The sequence below is a fragment of the Stigmatopora argus genome, chromosome 23 (genome assembly GCF_051989625.1).
Source record: "Stigmatopora argus isolate UIUO_Sarg chromosome 23, RoL_Sarg_1.0, whole genome shotgun sequence".
In the NCBI taxonomy this organism is placed as follows: domain Eukaryota; kingdom Metazoa; phylum Chordata; class Actinopteri; order Syngnathiformes; family Syngnathidae; genus Stigmatopora; species Stigmatopora argus.
Window position 1 is genome coordinate 2,584,893 of NC_135409.1, and position 20,838 is coordinate 2,605,730.

The following is a 20,838-nucleotide window of genomic DNA, read 5'->3' on the forward strand; positions in this document are numbered from 1 at the left end:
CTGCTGTTCATCCGATATCTTTTAGGTTCTTGTGTTGTAGTAAAAATTTATGTCCAGGAGAGGACGGTATCCGCAAACTACAGTGAGAGTAAAAAAAAAAAAAAAAAAAAAATACATATAAGGTGCTTGGTGTCAAAATACTCCAACAAGCGACCATGATTATTGAAATACAAATTTGCTAAATGTTTGGTAGACATTCTTTGCAGAAATTCTAGCAAGTGCGCCTCATAAACAAGGGCAACTGTTTGCTTGCTGCTTTGGAAACACATCGTCGTCAGCGTGTTGGCTTTTACTGTCCCACTTGAAGGGCAACGTGAAAGCGGGCTGTCTATAAACATCTTCACAAATCGAAATTGAACTGTTCCGCTTGCGACAACAAAACCAAATATGGTGCAGTAGTGCAGCATACTTGAACTCGTGTCCTCTCGTCAGATTCTTTGTGGGTTTCTGAGCTTTGTCGACTGGTGATCATCCATGTCTCCTTTTCCTCCTGAGCATTCTAGCTGAGAGGCAGGGGTCGTTGGGGAAACGGCACTCCGTCCTGACAGGCTTGGCCTGCGGTAATGAGGGGTCGCACAAAAGCGGCACACAGGGCCGAGGCAGAAAGTCTCAAAGGGCATCATCGCCACCAACAACAATCCGCGCTATTAGTCTCTCCTGGGACAAGACAGAAAATGCCCTGCCAAGTTGCTGGCCCCGTGTTTGAACTCCGTTTCGAATATTACGGACGGCGCTTAGGTCACCGGACTTTTTCAGTTTAAGTCACAGAACTCCTGAACATCGCCATCGATCCAAATAGAAATGAAACAGCATTGAAACTTGAATCAACTGGAATAAGAACTGGGTAACGTTGTTGTTTGGGCAAGGTTATATAAATGCAGAATTGCTTTTTTTTTAGCATTATTCTTTCAGGAATAATGAAATCGGATAGTCATGTAGGTCACACAGTTCTCTTGTACTACTAAAGGTTGCTGATTAAAGAAATTTCACAAGTCTCCTGGGCCCAAATAAATAAGCAGTAGAGTTGACATAACGGGCGTCGGCACGACAGAGAATGAAATTCGGGGCCTCTTGTCTCAACCCTGATGTTTACATGCGAACACCAGCAAATCTGAGCGCCTCGTAAATTCGCCCCTTTGCTCCCGGTGACGACACGTTTTGCAATACCTCCAATGGCATTCCACATTCCGTATTGGGTTGGGCCGTACATGCTGTCCACCGCCCGCGTAGTATGTAGGTCAGTTATGTCGAAGATCCACGGCTTTCAAAATGACAGGGAACGAGACCTGAAACATTTAAGTCTCAACAGCTGGGAAATCTTACAGACTGGATCCCCCTTAGCGAACATAATGAAGGATAATGGCCGTACATTTAAGGATTCAAGTGACAGAAACCTAAGGGAAAGTATGTTTCAGTGTGAACAGGATGAGAAGCAAATCCCAAACAGCTTGTCCTGGTGACCAAAGCCCTTAGACATGTCGCGGAGATTCCGGGCTACATTCATTGTATAGCCTGAAGCCTTTGGCAGATTGTTGGCAGCCTATCGGGGTCAGAGGTCAGCACCGAGGACAGGGACACAACATGGCTAAGAATTTTTCAGCGCGATAGACTTCTATCTAGTCAAAAATTCAAGCCAATTTCCCTTTCAGTTCTCCTGGAAAGTATGAGTTTGCAAGCTCTGTTTAAACATCCCCTCTTGTCAAATAAACAAAAGGTTATTTTTGGCCTGTTATGACTCAGTTCCCTTTGTGTATTACCTGAGGCATCTGTTTATGTAAAGATTAAGACAGTTCCTGAATTGGAGGACATTTTACCAAGTAACAGCTAGCTTCAACTCCTCAGAAAAAGCCAATATTATTCATTGCACCCCTGTTATACATGAGGTCAAAATACAGCTAAGGGTGCATACAAATATCATTTACATCTATTTGTCAGTAAAAGTTAACTCAACAGTTAGCTTCTACTCTGAGCCAAATCTAACATTAGTTTTGATTTGCAAACGTGTAACTGTTATTATGCCAAATGTTGTCTTTAAAATATTTTCCACTGATCTGTAAAATCATCAAGATAATAACGTATTATGAATCTGTCATAGAAAACCAGAAAATACTTTTTTGTTTTCCCTCCTTTGCAGGGCCAAGTACTTCCAAGGCAAGAAGCTGAACGGGGAGTACGAAATCCGTGTGGAGCAGGTATGTTTCTCACAAATCTGCGCAAAAACTTGTCTAGACATCCCGAATTTACAGTGCGGAGTGCGGAGATAACATCTAATTTACCTCCAATAAGCGTTTGCTTCTGCATCTGCAAGTCATTGTTGAGACTGCGCCACTCTTTGAAATGGAGTGGTGGGTTTTTATAGGCAAGGGAAAAAAAGGACCACATAGTTGGATTTTACAGGCTATTTGCTCAACTCTCTGCTGTTGTGGTCACGTCCCGTCTTTTGGTGAGGCCTGTGAAAAGTGAACCATTTTTCTCGGGGTGATACCTCCATCGAGACCCCTGAAGAGCGAGACTTGATCTACTTAGATCCGGTTGGATCCTCGACTGTTTTGAGGCAGCCCTGAAAGCCGACCTTACGAGTAATACGTGTGATAGACTGCTTGATGGGTTTAGCCTTCGCCAATCCGCCAGTTTCTGCTTTGATTTTGAAGTCATTTCCCAAAGGTCTATCTTACTTAAGGGCTATCAAAAGCGCCACGCTTTGCAGTCCGACTGAGGTTATCGGGAAGTTTGTATATGGTGACGGCACCCTGAATCGCTCTCTTACCATCTGTAGGTGGCGAGCAGTGTTGTGGTAGTTCCAATTCTAAATCTGATTCGGGAAAATATTACTGCGGTTACCAGAGTGATATTCAAATTAGGGTCGTTTGAAGTCAAATATTGGCAGGATACGTCAAGCAAAAACATCAGAAGTCACAAATTGGAATTAAGAGGAGAATTGTTTTGGTGATGTAACAGCCTTTCGCGCTTGCCTGGGAATGGTAAAGCCTAGCTCCCCCTTTGCCCAAAAGGGTGAAGTACTACAAGCAGCCAGCGGCATACTTGTCATAGCGGTCCACGATGTGACTCATGGACATGTATATTGGTTCCATGGTGTAATGGTTAGTACTGTGGACTCTGAATCCAGCAATCTGAGTTCAAATCTCGGTGGAACCTTCACTTTTGGGCTCTGACTACTTCATCAGCGAGGCATTATTTCCCCAGTGGCTGCTCTTTAGCCAAATATCATTTGCTTATTTACCACCCCCTCAGTCAAAATAGTCGGACGTCTAGCGCCGTCAATGGCACCCAATAGGTCCATGGCAAATATTTATCTTCCCCTCCTGGCAGTCATCCCGCATCACTTCCTGTTTTCCTTTCCCAGGGCAAACGCTGCTCCAAAACCAGTATATTTGAATGCGTTTCCACGGCGCCCTGAAAAGCCTCCCGTCCTAGCTTCTGGGCCGCACTTCATCCATGAATGTGGCGGCCATGTTTATGCGGCTCCGGCCAGAATTTTCCCCATCGGTGGCCATTTGCTAGGCTCAATGTCAAAATGAATAAATCAATCAAATCAAAAGGGGATGGTGGTCACCTTGTCGTCCCCGAAGTAAGACGACATCTACCCGCCCCCTTGCGATTCACATTGAAATGAAAGGAGTGGGTGTTACTTGGCTCTCGCTCTTATGACATTGGCACATTCACGTCAATGACTCACATCCTCGTTCTGTCAGAAAACAGTTTTAAGGATATTTCTTTTTTTTTTTCGGGGAAGGGTATAAAAGCTCAAAAGAAGCTCGGCAAAACAGGCTTAACACCAAAAATGAGGAGATAGAATCGGACGTAATTCAGTGATATTTATTGGCTGAATGAGGTGAGCAGGCGGTGCGTTGGAGGATTTGCATGCATGCATTGACTGACTGTTTGTTGGTGGATTGTTTCAAGAGAATGTCGACCTAAAAATGGTCTTAATGCTCTTTTATGAGCCACTGAAGAGTGAATATTCTCCTAATTTTAGCTCAGCTATTTTTTCTATATGAATAAACATTTACTCATTCAATTTCAACACCACTTATCCTTGTATGGTCGATGGGACGTCTATTCTTCCGTCAATGGCAGACAATTTTTCATAGTAAGTTGCCTGATTTACATATGAGTCGAGTAACCACAAAAATTATCTACGATTAGCAAACAATCAAAAAAATAATTTGTGGCAGCCCTAAAAACCAGTTTAAAGATTATTTGGGCTCGATTCTGGCAGGTCGCAAACTGGCATCAACAGTCACATGCTCCCTTTTTTGCCTCCAAAATGAAGTCACGCAGAAAGTCTGGCCGCTCAGACTTTTAATACAAATGCTCTTTCTTGTGACCTGTAATAATCAAAAGGCTAATCACACCTTTCGTAGCAGCAAACTAAAGGAAACGACTCTTTTTTTTCTTCCCCAGGCAGAGTTCTCCGAGATCAACCTGGCCTCCTGTGTCATATCGGGATGCATGGTGGACATGCAAGTCAACAAGGGGGGCACCAAAACCACTCGGTAAGCACGTTTAACATCCTCCCACTAATTAAAACGGGAGTCGTAAATATTCAGGCGGGTTCACGGCTCCGACAGTAGCAGCCTTCTGACACGTGAAACCGTGTATTGAAATAGACTGTTATGTTAAATCGGGGTTGGAGGAAGAGTTATGATCAGTTGATCAGGGTGGCAAAGATGACTTCATCCTCCTCTGCTAAAACCTCACGTGACACTTTATGGGGTCTCCGTCTTTTTAAAGGACTGGCAGTCAACAAGCCGAGAGAATGATGTCAGAGTCGGCAGGCAATAGCAAAATAATTTGTTGCTTGTTAGCATCATGCAATCCGCTTTGCCGAGGGACCCTGACACGTCACTTGGTGTGGCCCGTGAAAAGAAATCATGTGCCTCATGTAAAATAATTCTGTTGTTTCAAGTAAAATATCAAGAACAACGGAAGAAGTCATACGGTATTTAAAAAAATAAAATAAAACATGGATTTAAAAAAAACATTTTTGACCTTATTTTTTGTTTACAAAAAGAAATTAAACATCTGCTGTTTTTCTTCCATTTTGTTTATTTTTCTTAAAATTTCATTAAAACCAATATGATTATATAATAGTATGACTATCAATAATTACAATCACAATACTTCCCTCCCTGGTCTGTTTTGGTTAGATAATCTTTATTCCTCTTGCTTGTATTTGCAGATCAAGTCGAGAGTAATCACCACGAGAAACAAGCGCGGGCCTCGTCAGAATTGACATTGAGGTTATTGTGCGCGTGTTGCATAATTTTGGCGTTATCGCTGTAATGATAGAGAAGGCAAATTGGATGCAGATGGTGTGAGTGCCATCGTGTTTGCCAGCAATGGCACTCTTTGTCAAACTCTTGCCGTTTTATGACTGCCCTTGTCTACGAATAGCGGCAAACAAATGAGCTCTAAATGGAAGTTTGCAGTCCAAAAACGACATGAAACATTCAGGGAATGCAAAGCAATCCCAAACAACCTTGTACAAAATCCTGCTTTGGTGGCCAAGCGTGTCATTGACACAATGAGCAAAGGCGTCCAAGCCGTTTCATTCATTCGGGATGATTTTGTAATGCTACCGATAGCGAGGCAGCATAATTATTCAATCATGTCCGTTGTGACTATCAGCTTGGAACCTGTCCAGCTGCATTTTGTCAAATAATTTCTGGGAGGGAATGCTCTTTCGTCTATCCCTGTCAAAATTGATTTCCCTCCACCCCCCAAAGCTCGGGTTGAAATTGATACTCGAAAGCCGCTAAGTCCTGTCCCGCAAGTCGCCAATCGGCCCGCAGTCTGTGACTCATCTCGTGGCTGTTTGGACACCTCGGGAGGACGGCCCGCTGCACGTGCCCGGGCTATGCCGCTCATTTTTTCCTTGGCTCACTTGTATTTTTTTCCATCGCGGCGCATCCGCCGTTTTGACAGAAAACTTGTTAAATAGCCTCTGGGTGCCACGTGGCGCACCACAAGGTAGAGTCGTTATGACATGTTGTTTTCTGCGGCGTTGCCTTCTTCAGCCCTTCGGAGTCTTGGCCAAAGCCGAATTCGCGACGGCGGCGGCCAACCTACAACAACAACAAAAAAGAAAACCCCCAAAGCAACAATTCCACTCGCTTCGCTTAATAATCCAACTTGTTGATTAATTGGTCACCTTGCTGTTTAATGGGCTTGTTTTAGTACTACTCCGTTGGCTGTATCTGTTTGACGCACATAAAAGTAAATGGGAGTGTTTCTGCTTGGTAGCGTGGAACTTTTATTACGCCAAACATCAGAATTCAATAAAATGCCACTTTTATTGCACTTAAAGTACCTAATTAAGAGGGCTTGCGTAAGGAAGTGCATCTTTGAGGCCGTGGATACTTACTTAGAGTGCGCCGTAATGAAACCAAATCAATTCCTGCTTGTTCAGCTCCTGTTTTGCGGCAATTTGAAGTCATTAAGTTATTTCAAAAGAAACTTTTTGGACGTCACGAAAAAAATTAATTACTTCAATGTACTTGTTGGACTTCGCTAGAAGTTCCAAAGGATCATCTGGCCTCAGCGGCAGGCACACCAAAATTTAATTTCCGACGCATCCAGCTCTTTAGCTTTTATTTTCCGAGCGCAATTCATAAAAGAGGCAGCTCTATTACGTTTCTTGACTGTCTTTGGTTATCTCAGGTGATGATTTATCACGACAGACCACACAAAGCTCATTCAGACATAGCTTGCGCTAGGCAAGACCTAGTTTTATTCTCCCCGCTCTTTTTAACCTCTTCATGCCTGAATTTACATTGAACAAATATATCATGTGAGCATAAATGTTCTGTCCATTATTAAAAGAAATGCCTAATCAAAAAACCATACTGAACGTTTTGGTTTTCCTTGCAATGGTGAAATAAATCAAAATAATACTTTCATAAAATAAGATAACATGAATAAATAAAAAGACAGCCAATGGAAATATGGTTAAAAAAAGATTTTGGAAGAAAAAAACAATCAAAAAGTTGATTCCATTTTGGGGAAATATAAAAAAATAATCTTTTTTTAGTATATCATTTTTTGAAATTAAAAAAGAAAATAATGTTTCTATATTTACTTACTTATTGGGAAGATTTTCTCATTTCTGGGACATCCAATCTATTCGAAGTGGAAGGGCTGAGAGTGAAATAATGCATTGTTCAGCCTCCTACTTCAAGCGGATTGGACCCCTGCTCGTCATGAACCAATTTAAATCCACGGCAGAAGGCTGATTGAACGCCTAGCATCTTCACTCAGTTTAAGGTTTTTAGTAGACACAATTTCAATTCTAAATTTCAGTGTGTACATTTTAGGCACGTTATTGCTACTTGTAGCCAGCTTGTTGAAATTTCCACCACCAAAGGAGCCAGGTGAAAAGCTCCCGATCTGGTGTTTTCCCTTTACAACGAAGATGAGAATTTGGCTGAGATCCAGAGCTTTGGCATGCCCAGCCAGCCAAGCACTCTGAATTTGAGCCCTGGCCAGATGGCGCCGGTACCGCCGGGCCCGGAGCCACCGCCACAATTACAACAAGTCCTATATTCAGGCCAGTGGACCACAAAATGATGCTTTAGTCGGCCACTTCACACAGGAATTGAATTGGCCTCTTTTCGATGGGATTATTTTGTGTGGACAGAATGAGTAATCAGAGTCATCCTTTTCTAGCTTGTTTACATACATGGGATATACTTTGGGGGGGGGGGGGGGGGACATGATTATTTCTGAGCTAGAAAATGCAGGTTTGAGGGGAGGAATTGCTCGGGAATGGTTTCACGGCAGTTGATGAACTCCTGTGGATTTGAATTCTCAGCCTGTTGATTTTAGCTCACTTTCTGTTGATTTTGAGGCCAGTCGGTGTCAATTCCTGTTTCCTCCGGTCACTCCCTGATGAGTTTGGGTCATTTCCGGGTCACCTTACTAATCACTTTAAGTTGCTTCCTGTTGGTTTTGGGTCAATCCCTGTTTAATTTAAGTCTCTTCCTCGTGGCATTTCTGAGGCGCTTTTTGTTTTTGACGTCACTTTCCTATTTTTGTTATTGTTAGATTGAATGGAGAAGTTCTTAATGACTACAACAATTGATTCATCGTGCTAAAGTCATCAGAAAATGACCAAACATAGTCAATTGCCCTACTTTTTAACTTAAATCATTGGCTGTCGTCCAATCCATTTGAGCCGGGCGGGCAGCAAGCCATTGTTCAATAGCCGCCAGCCTTCCAGGTTCAAATGGATTGGATGTCTACGAGTGACAAACTCCTTTCAATTCACAAAAGAAGGAGAAAAGCGACACGATTGGACATCTGTCATCGTCAACAGCACTAAAAGAGTTGATGGGTGACGAGGACAACAGACTGAAGCAAAACCTATTATTTTTATTGGTATTCTCGCTCTAGCATTGAATCTAATCTCAGACCAGAAGCAGGACAGAATTTTTGCCTTAACTTCATCTGGAGCAGAGCACCATGGTAGCTGGCAAGGGCATGATGCGACACTCGTGCGTTCACTCTTTTTGCCGCCAGAGAGTCAAGCACCGGTTTCAGCCAGTATAAATAGCGGGTTTGCAGCCACCGTGGCTGAGTGGCGCAACGGCGGCGGCAAGGAACAGCTGTAGTCACTCTGTCGCTCTTCTGAGCCCGTCAATCACAACACTTGAGCGTCTCAGAGGCCGTTCGAGAACTCATCCGTGTTTTTTGCTCATCACAACATAATATGTAACATACCAGCAAGTACATTTTTATTTTAAGTGTCCATTTAAATCTTTGGTTGTGAATTACCTGCACAGAAACAGACTTTCACTTCTCCCGAGGTGATTTGAAACATGTTTTTTTTTAAACACAGATTAGACCGTGTTAATTGGATAGATAGCCCGAAAAGATTAGGTGCTCTCTCAGGTTTTTTTTTTCACCTGCCACAGCCGGTAAATAATAGAGCTCCTGGGTCCAGATGCGGTGTGTTAATCTGCTGACGAAGATGTTGGCTTAGCGGATGGGGTCAATTTGAAGCAGAGGTGTAAAATGGGTCGTTTTTGGGGGGTTTGTCTGTTTTCAGTTCCTTCAAACCTGATTTCGTCCTGATTCGTCAACACGCCTACAGCATGGTCCCGGGAGAGGACTTCAGGAACCTCGTCATCGGCTTGCATTTTGGCGGCGTGCCCAGTATCAACTCCCTTTTCTCCATCTACAACTTCTGCAGCAAGCCTTGGGTGGTAAGTCAATTGAACTGGTGACCTCCGAGGACTCATATTATGACTCACTCTGCAGTTGATTCACAATACTGCAGTGGAAAACGGGGCAACTTTTCAAAGATGTGCCTACTTGACTAAAGACAACTTATTTGCCTCGCAGTTCTCCCAAATGATAAAGATCTACCAATCTCTCGGTGCGGAGAAATTCCCCCTGAACGAACAAACTTTCTATGCCAACCACATGCAGATGGTAAGTGCCCTCATGTTACTTTAAATCATTGGCTGCCATTGATGGTGGTAGACCTCCAATTTATTTTGACTGCCATTCAATACAAATTGGATGTTTATCGCACTCAATGGCACCAAGTGCGTGAATTAACCAAATTATATTGTTGTAGTGTTGTTTTGGAACATGTAGCTAGCCGGAACAAACGTGTCATAGCGATCCAGAAACATGATTGAATAAATATGCTGCCTAGCTATAAGTAGCATTGCAAAGTCATTGTAAGCTAATGTACCAATAGAACACCCGGTTTCAAAAGAATATACTTGTTAACAGGAATGATTAGGGTATGAGAAAAGTGTACTACTGCAACAGCTATGGGTTGTAATCATCGCACACTCTTATATGATTATTATTATAATTATGATATTATAATACATGATAAAACAAAGAAAAAGGAAAACACCCATAAAATTATATTCATTCAGTCTTTATTATAAAAATATAAAATAGCCATACTTCAGGAAACAGCCTTTTACACATAGGCTGTACACACTTTCCTCGATTGGATTTTTTTTTCCTCAGAAGGATCAAACCCGAATATATTTACATAAATGTGAACCACAGAAACTGACACACAAGACCCTCAGTTGGAGAAAAAGCACCATCACCAATTTAAAAAGATTAGTCGAGATAATCGGACCTTGCACTAAAGATGAGAAAGTTTCAATTTTACACTTGATGAAGGTATCTACTTCATTAAATATTAGGCAGTGTGTCAAATAGTATGAAGGAAATTTGGCATGCCGTAATAAGCGGCGATTGGGCTGTTCTTCCAACCTCGGGGCAAATGTGTGTCTCACAATTTAATGGAATGGACTGAAGATACTGTTCTGGAAAGCAAAAGTAAGAAAAGCAGTCAAAGAATGAATGCAGTGACAATATTGTCACGATGATCTATTGTTTGCGTCCATTTCAAATAGAAAAGGATTGAAAATCGATGTGAAAAATACGTGAAACCTCTGCTTATTATTGATTGGAGAGAAAATGATGATCACAGGAATAACAACACGATATTCAACTTGATCCTGTCCTGCATTCAGGACACTCGGCTGTTTTTCTTTTCTTTTGTTTTCATATATATTTATAGATATATACACATCCACGACAAATCTACCATCTGATCCAGATAAATAAAGCCTATACGGAGGTTTCAGCTTAGTCGATATTTCATTTCTTTAGCTTATGTACAATAAAAATAAAATCTCTGGACAACATGCCACTTTTCAGATCTGTACAGTGCGACTAGCATAATATGAACAATTTCTAAACTGACTTTTTTTGCATCAATCGGCTGTAATCGATGGATTTTAATATTGTTGTCCGGCCTCGATCATGGTCATACATTCTTTTTTTTTTTAAGTTTCTGAAGACAATTGAAAATGAATGATAGAGTTTCGCTAGGTCTATACAGTAGCGCCCAAAAAATCAATCAGAAGTGCTACCAAACAGGCACTGTAATGGATTGGCTGTCTTTTTGACTGGGATTTAGAAGTCTTGTAATACTATACAAGGGGTGAAATGGCATCAAAGAGGAGGAAATGGCAAGACACTGTCAGGTTCAGGGGTCAGTTGTGTTGACGACCGTTTTGTCGCGGGCGTTCATGCCACGGTACCAGCTGCAGTAACCTTCCTTTTGCTGGATGCAGGCATAGTGTCGCGACTGGTAGCCTGGGTAGCCGAAGTGGGAAAGCATGTCTGTCCATAGGCACTCGGTCTTGGAGGTCACAAAGCAGGGCAGGTAGTGGCAGGGTTTAATCTAAACGGACAGAAACGCCAGTTAAAATGAAGCCAGCTTAGCATTTGAATAGCTCCAAGAAGCAATCTCGCAATTATCCCCCACAAATAAATGCAATTCACTGAGCACTCTTTGAGCTTATTGCAGTTTGGATTTCTTTTAAACGCTGCTCTCACTTCCAGGTGTTTGCACAAAAAGCACTCGCTCCTGAAAACAAAAAGGAAGATTCACGCAGCTTAACCATCCCCCCCAGGAGGTAATGAACGGAAACGCTGTTTATTGACAGAACGTCGCAGTCTCCGGCTGCCTATTTGGCTTGTGAATGAGACGAATTAAGTTCAATTTCAACTTCCCAATTTGGGTGCTTAATGGTTAGGAGAAATTGTCCTCCACGGGTGAGAGATGTGCAACTTCCTGATCCAGAGTTATTTTAATAAGTGGAAGAGAAACACTGGCAACCTTTTTTTTGACTGTTTGATGGATAGTCTCTTTCAGATGTGGGGGAGAGGGGCGGCTTCCTTACAAGTGCTGGGAACAAGCGGGTCTTTGTAAAGGGCCAATAACACAAGACGATGATGTTAGCAGATGTCTAGGGATGCTCCACATAGTTGTAGTAGTAGTAGTAGTAGGAATATTCGTCTGTTTCCGCACTGGAAGCACTCACCCTGCAGTTGCAGCCCAACTGGTAGCGGTGGTTGATGCCTTTCTTCTGGGCCAAAGAGAGGCGTTCCCACCGCTCATTAAAGTTGCACAGTCCAGTGTACACCTTGCCGTCATACACCCGGCCTAAGAAATACAAGTCAAGGACGTTTGATGTTTGCTGTTTTTCAAGGAGCCCAACAGTGTGGGATACAGCATTTAAATCTTAATTATCGCCATGTGGATGAGTGAGTCTCTGCGGGCTTGTGCTGATTAGATGATGAAAGCCATGGTGCTACTTTTAAGAGGACATTCGTGGCTGGAAAACCAAGCCGCGCAGTAGTAAACAAGAGATGACGACCAGTCTGCCACGAAGAGCATGCGGGCTGGTTGACTGTCGTCGCCACCCTGAGCAAACTAACGTATGTCTTTCAAGGCGTTCTGGAAACGGGCACCCAGAGTTTCTTGATTCACTCACGGGTGGTAAGACAATCTCGTACGTTAAGCCCAATTAAACCGTCGCCCCTATTTCTGAATAACCAAAGGTCACCGTGCGTTTATTTTTGGCGCCGTGGACTGTTTGCGGCTTACCGACTCCTGGGACAGGTGCTTTACGACAACCGCATGCGCATCAGGATTGGTCACCGCACGCCCCTTCGCCGTGTTTTCCTCGCGTCGGAATTTGACAATCATTGGGTGTTTTTTTTTTCCCCTGCCATGCATCCCCAGACTGGAGTTAATGAGTCCACAATCACACTTCTAACATTGCGCTGAATGCGAGACACGTTCCTGAAATACTAAAGACGTCCCTCTCTCTCACACCCACGTGTTTAGATCGACTTAATATAGACGTCCCGAGAGCTGCGCTGATGTCACGCTCGCTGTGGCGGAAAAATATAGCCACCATCCCCTGGCAACCCACCAGCACCGCGGGATGTAGTTTCGTTCTTTACGGGTCAGGGCTTAGCGTCGGTTACATAGGCCAAACACAGCGGGGTCCAAAGTAAACTGCACTTCTGTTAGAAATAGCAAGTCATAAAATGACTTCTGCTGGAGACTTCAGGAGGTGGTTTTTGGAATTCCTTTCCGAAAAACCTTAAAGTATTTTGAAGCTTTCAGAGGAAATCATATTGTAGTGATGTAAAGTCTCTCCGACATCTCCGAAACGGTTCCCACAAGGTTTGAGCATGAAATTGTTCAATATGTCTCAAGAATTAAGGTTTAACGCTAACTAAGGCGCTTAGTCTAACTCCTGTTATTTAACTGAATTGTGTCTAAACTCCCTAGTCCGTGTAATGTAGCCATGTCTACTGGATAAATCACTGGGGGTTTCCATTGTCGGATTTTCCACCAGCAAACAAAATTACTTGAGGTGACGCTGTTACAATTGTCTCTACCGTGGAGGTCATTAGAAATTGGGATAGTATATGAATGTAAATGAGGTCGAAATGAAGTCTCATGGCTGCGGTGCAGAAACAATCCAATAGTCTAGAAAGCTTTATGGACTACTCCTGTTTATGAATCCAATTCAACAACTCGCCTGTAATCAGGTACTGGTACTTGTTGATGTCAAACTTGACTCCGCACAAGCTTTCCGAGGCATCAGTGTAGATGTGCTGCACGTGCTGGACTTTTTCGAAGCCTTTGTACATCTGGATGACATGAGAAGCAAAGAGAGTTTAAAAAAGAGAAAAATGATGAACAGATAAAAAGACTCGTGCCTTTCCATACCCTCTCCCTGGCAGTGCACCCTTTACTTAGCCCTCCACGTCAATAATCTGGTGTGAAATTAAGCATGTCGGCTTTATCAGATGACATTCCTTAAGGAATGCCTAGCGGGAGAGGGAGTATTAGTGCTGGGCCCTAAGCAAATCAAAAGATAACACGATTATATGTCGTGTAATGTGCTTCGACTTTGATGCCGCGCTGGCAATCAGTCCCGTTATTCGTCGCTAAGCTGTGCACCTCGGTTCCCTCTTATTCAGCTCAGGTATGCGGAGTCAGTGTTTACCCTGAGAACTGTTGGCTTTTCTCTGCCGCAATTTATTTTGTCTGGGAACAACAGGAAATCTATGTTTAGACTCAACAGGCCCAGAACAAACTGTTACATTAGCTTGTGTGCTTTCGGGTGGTGTTTTTTTTCATCAGATTTGTTTGAATTCGGTAAGATTTGCACGCCTATATAATCAGCCGGCGGGTAAACTTCCAAATAGGCTGACGGGATTCCAAATAAATCGAGCAAAAGGTCAAAAGCCCGATCAAAATGCAAACCATGGTAGAAAAGGTCATTTTACATTAACATTGTTAATGTTTACGCTCATGCCGTGTCGGACTGTTGGAATGTTTACATGAGGAGTTTGGTTCAGGTGTAATGCTGGCAAAGCCGTATAATCCCACAGTTTGGCTCCTGCCTAAGTGGTGGGCTGATGTCAGCATCGCTGAGAAATATGCAGCGTTATGTAAGCATATTGGAAGTGACATGGTTCTCCACAACGACAACATTTCAGACGGTAGAATCAAGTTCATCTCACCTTCATTTGCTTGACGGCGTAGCGCATTGTTCCAAAGGGTCCGTCTCTCAGTAGCTTCTTGCCCACAACTTTAGCGCGGATAACTGCAGAGAGAGAGAGAGAGAGAAGAAGCCCCAAGTCAACAACTTTTGCAGCAGATACCAACAAACTGTCACATTCCATCACCCGTCCAACTACGAGAGTCAATAAATACAATTTCAAGACCACGTTGACATTACGGTTAATCAGTTTATCTGATTAATTGCGTTATTGCCGTTTGCCAAGCGGGGTGAATGAAAGGGGGCCACTCGGGGGACCTTTGTTGACGCAGTAGGCAATGGTAAGAAAAATCTGCCTGGGTATCAGACAAACAGTAACTTGTAGAATGAGTTCTGTTAAAACAAGCCTTGTGAAAGATCTTATCAAAGCGTAATACCCTCATGTAAATGCTCTTTTCCGATGTATGTTTGCTTTCCCTCGCGTCGGAGCAAAGGGTCTTACTGTAAAACGATGATTTGAGCTGGTGAATTGAGCCCCAGCAGACCCGCGGGTCCTGCATAAGAGATCAGTCCTCTGTGTAGTTCACCTGCTGCCCAAAACCCAGCAGCCGCAGACACAACTAACTCTGAGCGTGCATGTTATCTTCCCCTTGTGGAATTTCCTTCCAACATTCTTTGGGGTTCACATTCCCCAGAAAGGAGGGTGAAACGGCGAGGAGCCCGCAAGACGAAAGCATCTGGCATCCTGACGCCTTGGTTGGAGTTGGTCAAACTGAAATTCCTCAAGGCGAACGGCAATAGGGATCAAAACAAGACCCTAAAAGGAATAAATGCAGGAAAATGAAGATCCCGATTTGAGATAAGAATTATCGTAATGTCTACGCTGCAATTTCTCCATCTGTTAACAACATACACCACCTGTTAGATGTTAACTATTCCTATATGTAGTCCCCAGGCCAGGTGGAGAAACCTAACATTTCACATCATAAAATTGGTATTTAGTTGCGCTGCAATTTTTTTTTCGACTTGTAGGTCTTTTGTGAAGCAAATGACATGTTTTAGTCCCAAAGGAACCAGTTAAGAAAGCTTAGATAACGCATTTGCCCAAAAACTCAGTTACCTTTCAACATTAATTTATTAACAGCGCACAATTGTAGCTTTGCTGACTAATTACCAAGCAACTAAAGCCCAATTAAAAATGAATGTGCAAGTGTAACCAGACTTTTTCCCCCCTTCCTCTTATTTAACGTCCAAATCCTTCGCCGCACTGACCTCAAAACCAATCCTCCGAAGAAACACTTTAGTGGGTGTTTGAAGGGACCCCGCGTCTGCTGATTCAACTCAAGTACATCCAGATAGGACCCCTTTTGTTGGACAGCGGCCTCTAATTGGGCGCTGGTGGTGCCATCATCCCGAGGAATGTGCAACGGGGACAGAGGAGTTGTGTCACTCCGTGACGTCCGAATAGCTATATTTACTGTGTTTTCCAACCCAGACCTAAGGTTTGAGTTTGAATTTGATTTATTTAATAAAGGACAGCACATATTAATGAACATATATATATATATATATATATATATATATATATATATATATATATATATATATATATATATATATATATATATATATATATTCAGGTTAATGAACATATATATGTAAACATTCCATCTTTAGTCCCTTATGTAGGTTGAAGATAAACGATGAGATATACTAGACACACACATACACACACGTAGCACAGTTTTAGACAGCGTTGTGATCGCAATTTTGTTCGGCTAATAGCCAGGCTTTAAGATGATTGGCGAAGAGGATCAGAGACGGTTGTTCACATATGGTAGTTGGGATTGAGTTCCAGGTATGTGAGGCACGGACAGAGACGGTGCTTTGGATGAATGCACTCTTTTTGAAGGGAACTGCACAGTCACCTCTAGAGCCAGCCCTTGTTTTTGTACAAAATCTTGCAGTGGAGGAGGAACTTTGTTTTGGAAGATTTTGTAAACTAAAGGTGGCAGCTGCATATGTTTGTTTTTTTAATATCTGACAGTGTTGGTGCATTTTTGGTTTTCTGTCCAATATTTTCAGAGCTTGCGTATAAATGGTTTCAATTGGGTTAAGTGTTGTTTTGCAGGCTGATGACCAACTTGTTAGGCAGTAAGGTGTGACTTATACTCCAATATAGGGGACACGTAAAACCTCTTGGCTCAAAAAGTCCGCTTTGCGAGTATTTTTTTAATCCATTCATCCAAGAAGTGATCTCCCGTCAGCCTTTTCTGATACCGCAGCCGTGACGCACTTTCATGCCTAGCAGAGGATGTGACATCAATTTTCATTAGTGGGAGTCTTTTCCGTGATAAGAGAGGTAACCGCGGTAAGAATAAATTTTTCGTGCTTTCTCCCACTGAAAGCAGAGGATTACACAAGCGCAGCCCTTTTATCTTAAGGTGAGCCCGTAATTGAGTTTAACTTTTCCTGCCCACGTACTACGCGGTGAGTCATTTGCAGGCGTACGAGTGACTGCGAGTGAGAAAATAAAGCGAGGCGTGAGGCGGGCGACGGCGATTTTTAGTATGCAGAAAGTGGTCCAAGTTTGGGGAGGCAAGTGGGCGGGAGAGGAATTCTCACGACGGCACACTAGCAGCCTCAAAAATAAACACTAGAAATGAATCCCTGCTGTGGAGGTTTGCGTCAAATGCATGGAGGGGGGAAAAAGCAACCTAGTGTTAAACACGTCTCACAATGCAGGTCAAAGAAAAGTCGAAAAGTTCTAGCTGCATTAAACTTGGTCGAATTGTGTACATGTTGAAATCAAGCGTTGCAGGTGCTTATAGAATTTGAATGTTGTGTGAACTGTGGGTTCAATACTTTTTAGCAGAAAGTGAAACTCGTGCTTAATATTGAATCATTTCGCTTAGGTTGAGCTTCTTGTCATTCATAAATTACATTTTCAAAATCAGTGTTGAAAAATGACAAAAGGTTTTGGCAGAAGAAATTGTTGTTCATACTAGAGTGCTCTGTACAAACGTATTGAACAGAATAAGTGGAAATCGTGGTAAGAAAAAGTTCTCCAGCAACAGAGACCTTTCGCTATATTTTGTTTCCATTTTAGATGCCCCTTTATGTCCTCTTGAACGAGGTTAAGGACCAGTCATTGTGCATGAATGCCCGTGCGTTCGAGTAATTGTCCGCGCGCTGGCTGTTTGAAATAGTGAAAACCCGAGCGGCCTTGTGATCATTAAAGAAGGAGGGGGGGTGTACAAGCGAGACATTTGATACGCCTAGCCGAGGGAACAAACATCTCAACCTTGTGTGGCATCTCCAGCCTTTGTCAAGACATTCTATTTGAAGTACATATAGGATAAACTGTCCGATCCGAGCTTTCATAACTGGAAATCTTAGTTTTTTTCACTTGTCGCGCCAGGACTCAGTTACTGTAGTACAAGGAGAGTGGTGTCATTAAGCCCCCCAGTTATGCAAAGTTTTAGAGCCACCAGGTTTCCTGACAAAGGACCACTGTGTGTACCAAAAAAAAAAAGGTAGGACCAAGCATCAGCCATAAACGCGTATCTCACTAATCCCCTACAAGTGACCTGGTTCATGACACACGTAGAGGTTTGGCCCCGTCACCCCCCAAGTGCTTGGGAACCAACACTGTTATGGCACCGATATTAAATCTCAGGGTCAAAGTTTGCTGCCAGGCCTCTAATCTTGCTTTCAGAGGGCTTTGCGACAACAAGGGCTGCTGGTTTCCCTCTTGCGAATGGGCGGCTTAACCAGCAATGCGATGGCTGCCAAATAAGGGCCATCAAACCAGCAGGTCAGGTGCCTTGTAGCAATACTGACTTGCTGGGAAAATGTTAAAGCTACAACGCACACTGCAGATTACTAAGCATGACTGACAGGAAACAAACTGCGACAAGGCACTTTTCAACTCTAATTGAGATTCACTGAATCAAGTGGCTGCGGGTGATTATGGGTCATGGCCAGGAAAACAAGAGGGAAAGAAAGGCTTTGAACTGAAGTGCGCCTTGTAAATCGGGAAGATTCAGGCCTGTCACCTTTGATGTTGACAGTCGGAATTAGAGGCTTTCTCCCTCGCCGCATTAGCGCATAAAACCTTTTTTGCCTTTTGCGCCTGTTTGAACGATCTTTCTAGCATTTCGCATAGAGCATTCTCTGAACTTCCAGCTTTTCGAGATCAAAATAGAACTTGTACGTTGAGAAGGTCGCGACGGACATCTCCAGCTAAGCCAGGGAACTCGGAAAAGAGATTGGATTGGCTCGTCGTTGATCACTCGTCTCATTGAAGTCGGTTCCAGATTCTGACTCTGGTGAACGTGAGCGGCTTTTTCGCTCCAGCTAAGCTCGAGGCGGGATTGACGAGGCGAGACGTTTACAGCTCTTTTTGAACTCCAAGCAAATTCTCTTCTGGGTCTCACGACTGAGTGTCAGGTGACGCGAGGATAAACTCCGCAACGTGTTTGCGGGAGCCGCCGTGGGCTGGGGGCCGCCGTTCTCATGTGGTTTTCCCATTTTCGTGTGATCCCGCTATCGCTCAAATCCAGCTCACGAGGGTATGTGATTTTGGCAGACACCGACGAGGGGGAAATTGTAAACACGGAGCTGGCGGAGGAATTCAAACCATTCCCACAGGATGCTTATGGGCAAATCGAATCGATTGATTTTGGAATCTGCCACAAATTTCCCTCAAGTGACAAGCAGATATGTTTTTCCAACTTGTTTTTGTAAAGTTTGGCAATCCCAAACCGTAGTTATGACGTAACCTTGACTGATGAGTTTTATCAGCCTCTAGTGGTGATTACTATACAGTGTGACATTAGAAGTCCTGAATGTATGTGTTTTTGTGGGAAATGTTTGTGTGAACAGGCACAGCTTCACAAACCTGGACTCCCAAGGTGACTCGCAGTCGTGTGTTTTTATGTCAGCGTGCTCTGTTTAGACTAAGAGATGATTGTTTCATTGAGTGAGGGCTTTTACAGTGTCCCGTGATCCCTTCACAGAATTGGAATATTACTAAGAAGTCATTTGAGACTTGCATTACTAGCGGCTAATCCAAAAATCTAGAACTAAATTTTTGAGTCATTGTCGCAGTCAAATCAGCATAAAAAACAACTTTCTAAGGATGTGAATGATTTTGACAAGCCAAAATGCGAATTCAGAGGCAAAAAAACCTTTGCATTAACAACCGACTTGCATGCTGAGTGGCTATCTAAGTTTGGAAATGACAATAAATCATGAGCTGCATTCTAAAGTTTCAGTACTCAGTAGAATGGAACTTGCTCTCTTTTCCCTAAAGTGCAACTCACTTAAAACGCTGAAATGGATAAAAGCTTGGCCCGTGTGTCGGAAAGACTCCCTAAGTCACTTCGGACCTGTCGTGAAGCTGTTTTTAGCCAATCATTTAATACTCGGCACTCACTGAAAATAGTCTCGTCTTGTATTCCAAGCAACAAATATGTAAGAGCAACATGTGCCCGGGTTTCTCACCTATGTCAGAGTTGCAGTAGGCGTCTTGGGGGTGCGTGAGGGCGCACGAGCAGCCCTCGGTGAGCTGGTGAAGCTGCAGGCTGCTGACTAACAGCAGGCTGAGCAGGTGTCGGTACAGCGACTGCATTGCTGGGTAGTTTACCCTCCCGCGATGTGATGCTGGAGACTTGCGTGGATCCGCTGGAGCTGCGCGCTCTATGTCCGAGTTTGTCTAGAGCGCCTGTCTCTCCGGAGCGTCTCTCCACCCTGATGGACTGAGAGCGGCTTCGCCGTAACATATACCGATAGGCGGCGACGCCCCCTTTCCAACTCTGCGGCTCGGGGGAGGGGCGCGCAATCACTGGGTGATGATGCCAGAACAGACCAGTGGCGCACTGGAACTTTTTTTTCCCCCCGCCTTGAAAAGAAAAAAGGGATGCCGATGTAATTGAGGCTTTATTAAGAATCTTTAGTGAAGAGCGTGATTGATTTGGTGTCTGATGTAGTGAATGAGTGCAGGGCTACAAAATAATCCAAATGGATCAGGATACTGTCAAATTGTATTTTAATTATTAGGAAGCTAACTAAGGACCATTAAAAAATGATTATTGGTTGACAACAGTAATACCGATATTTAGATTTACACTACTGAAACAAACTGCCGAGCAAAGAGAAAATGTCTATCGTCAAATGACCATTTTCTTGATTTTTGGCACTCAATTTATTACTTTAGATTATTAGGCCCCAGTTAAATTGGAGTGAGCGTCTATCACTGCCTGTAGTGAATCTATACTTAACTCATTCAATACTATTGACAAATCACAGAAGCAACGGAAAAAAATCTAATTCTAAGTGCAACATAATCATTTGATTTTCACAAAATGCTCTTTATTTTGAAGTGATTTTAGAAAAATGTCTACATTTTGTCAAATATCTTCTATTCTACTTGTTTAAGAACGGGAAAAAGTAGAATAGA

General features: G+C 43.1%; 2 protein-coding genes across 3 annotated transcripts in view; one reads left to right on the forward strand and one right to left on the reverse strand.

Moving 5' to 3' along the window:
- The window catches only part of syn3 (synapsin III), a 41,542-nt gene that overhangs the window by 5,631 nt on the left and 15,073 nt on the right, over window positions 1–20,838 (forward strand). For both annotated transcript variants that reach the window (XM_077593775.1, XM_077593776.1), the window contains exons 3-6: window positions 2,135–2,192; window positions 4,426–4,517; window positions 9,071–9,227; window positions 9,367–9,456. In XM_077593775.1, coding sequence (XP_077449901.1) covers window positions 2,135–2,192; window positions 4,426–4,517; window positions 9,071–9,227; window positions 9,367–9,456 — 397 coding nt within the window. The remainder of the gene's footprint in view (window positions 1–2,134; window positions 2,193–4,425; window positions 4,518–9,070; window positions 9,228–9,366; window positions 9,457–20,838) is intronic.
- LOC144068876 (metalloproteinase inhibitor 3) lies at window positions 9,904–20,148 on the reverse strand. Its single transcript, XM_077593777.1, has 5 exons — window positions 19,884–20,148; window positions 14,398–14,480; window positions 13,407–13,518; window positions 11,892–12,013; window positions 9,904–11,248 (listed from the first exon to the last, which is right to left on the reverse strand). The coding sequence occupies exons 1-5, from the start codon at window positions 20,008–20,010 to the stop codon at window positions 11,051–11,053; spliced, it is 642 nt and encodes a 213-aa protein (XP_077449903.1). The 5' UTR covers window positions 20,011–20,148; the 3' UTR covers window positions 9,904–11,050.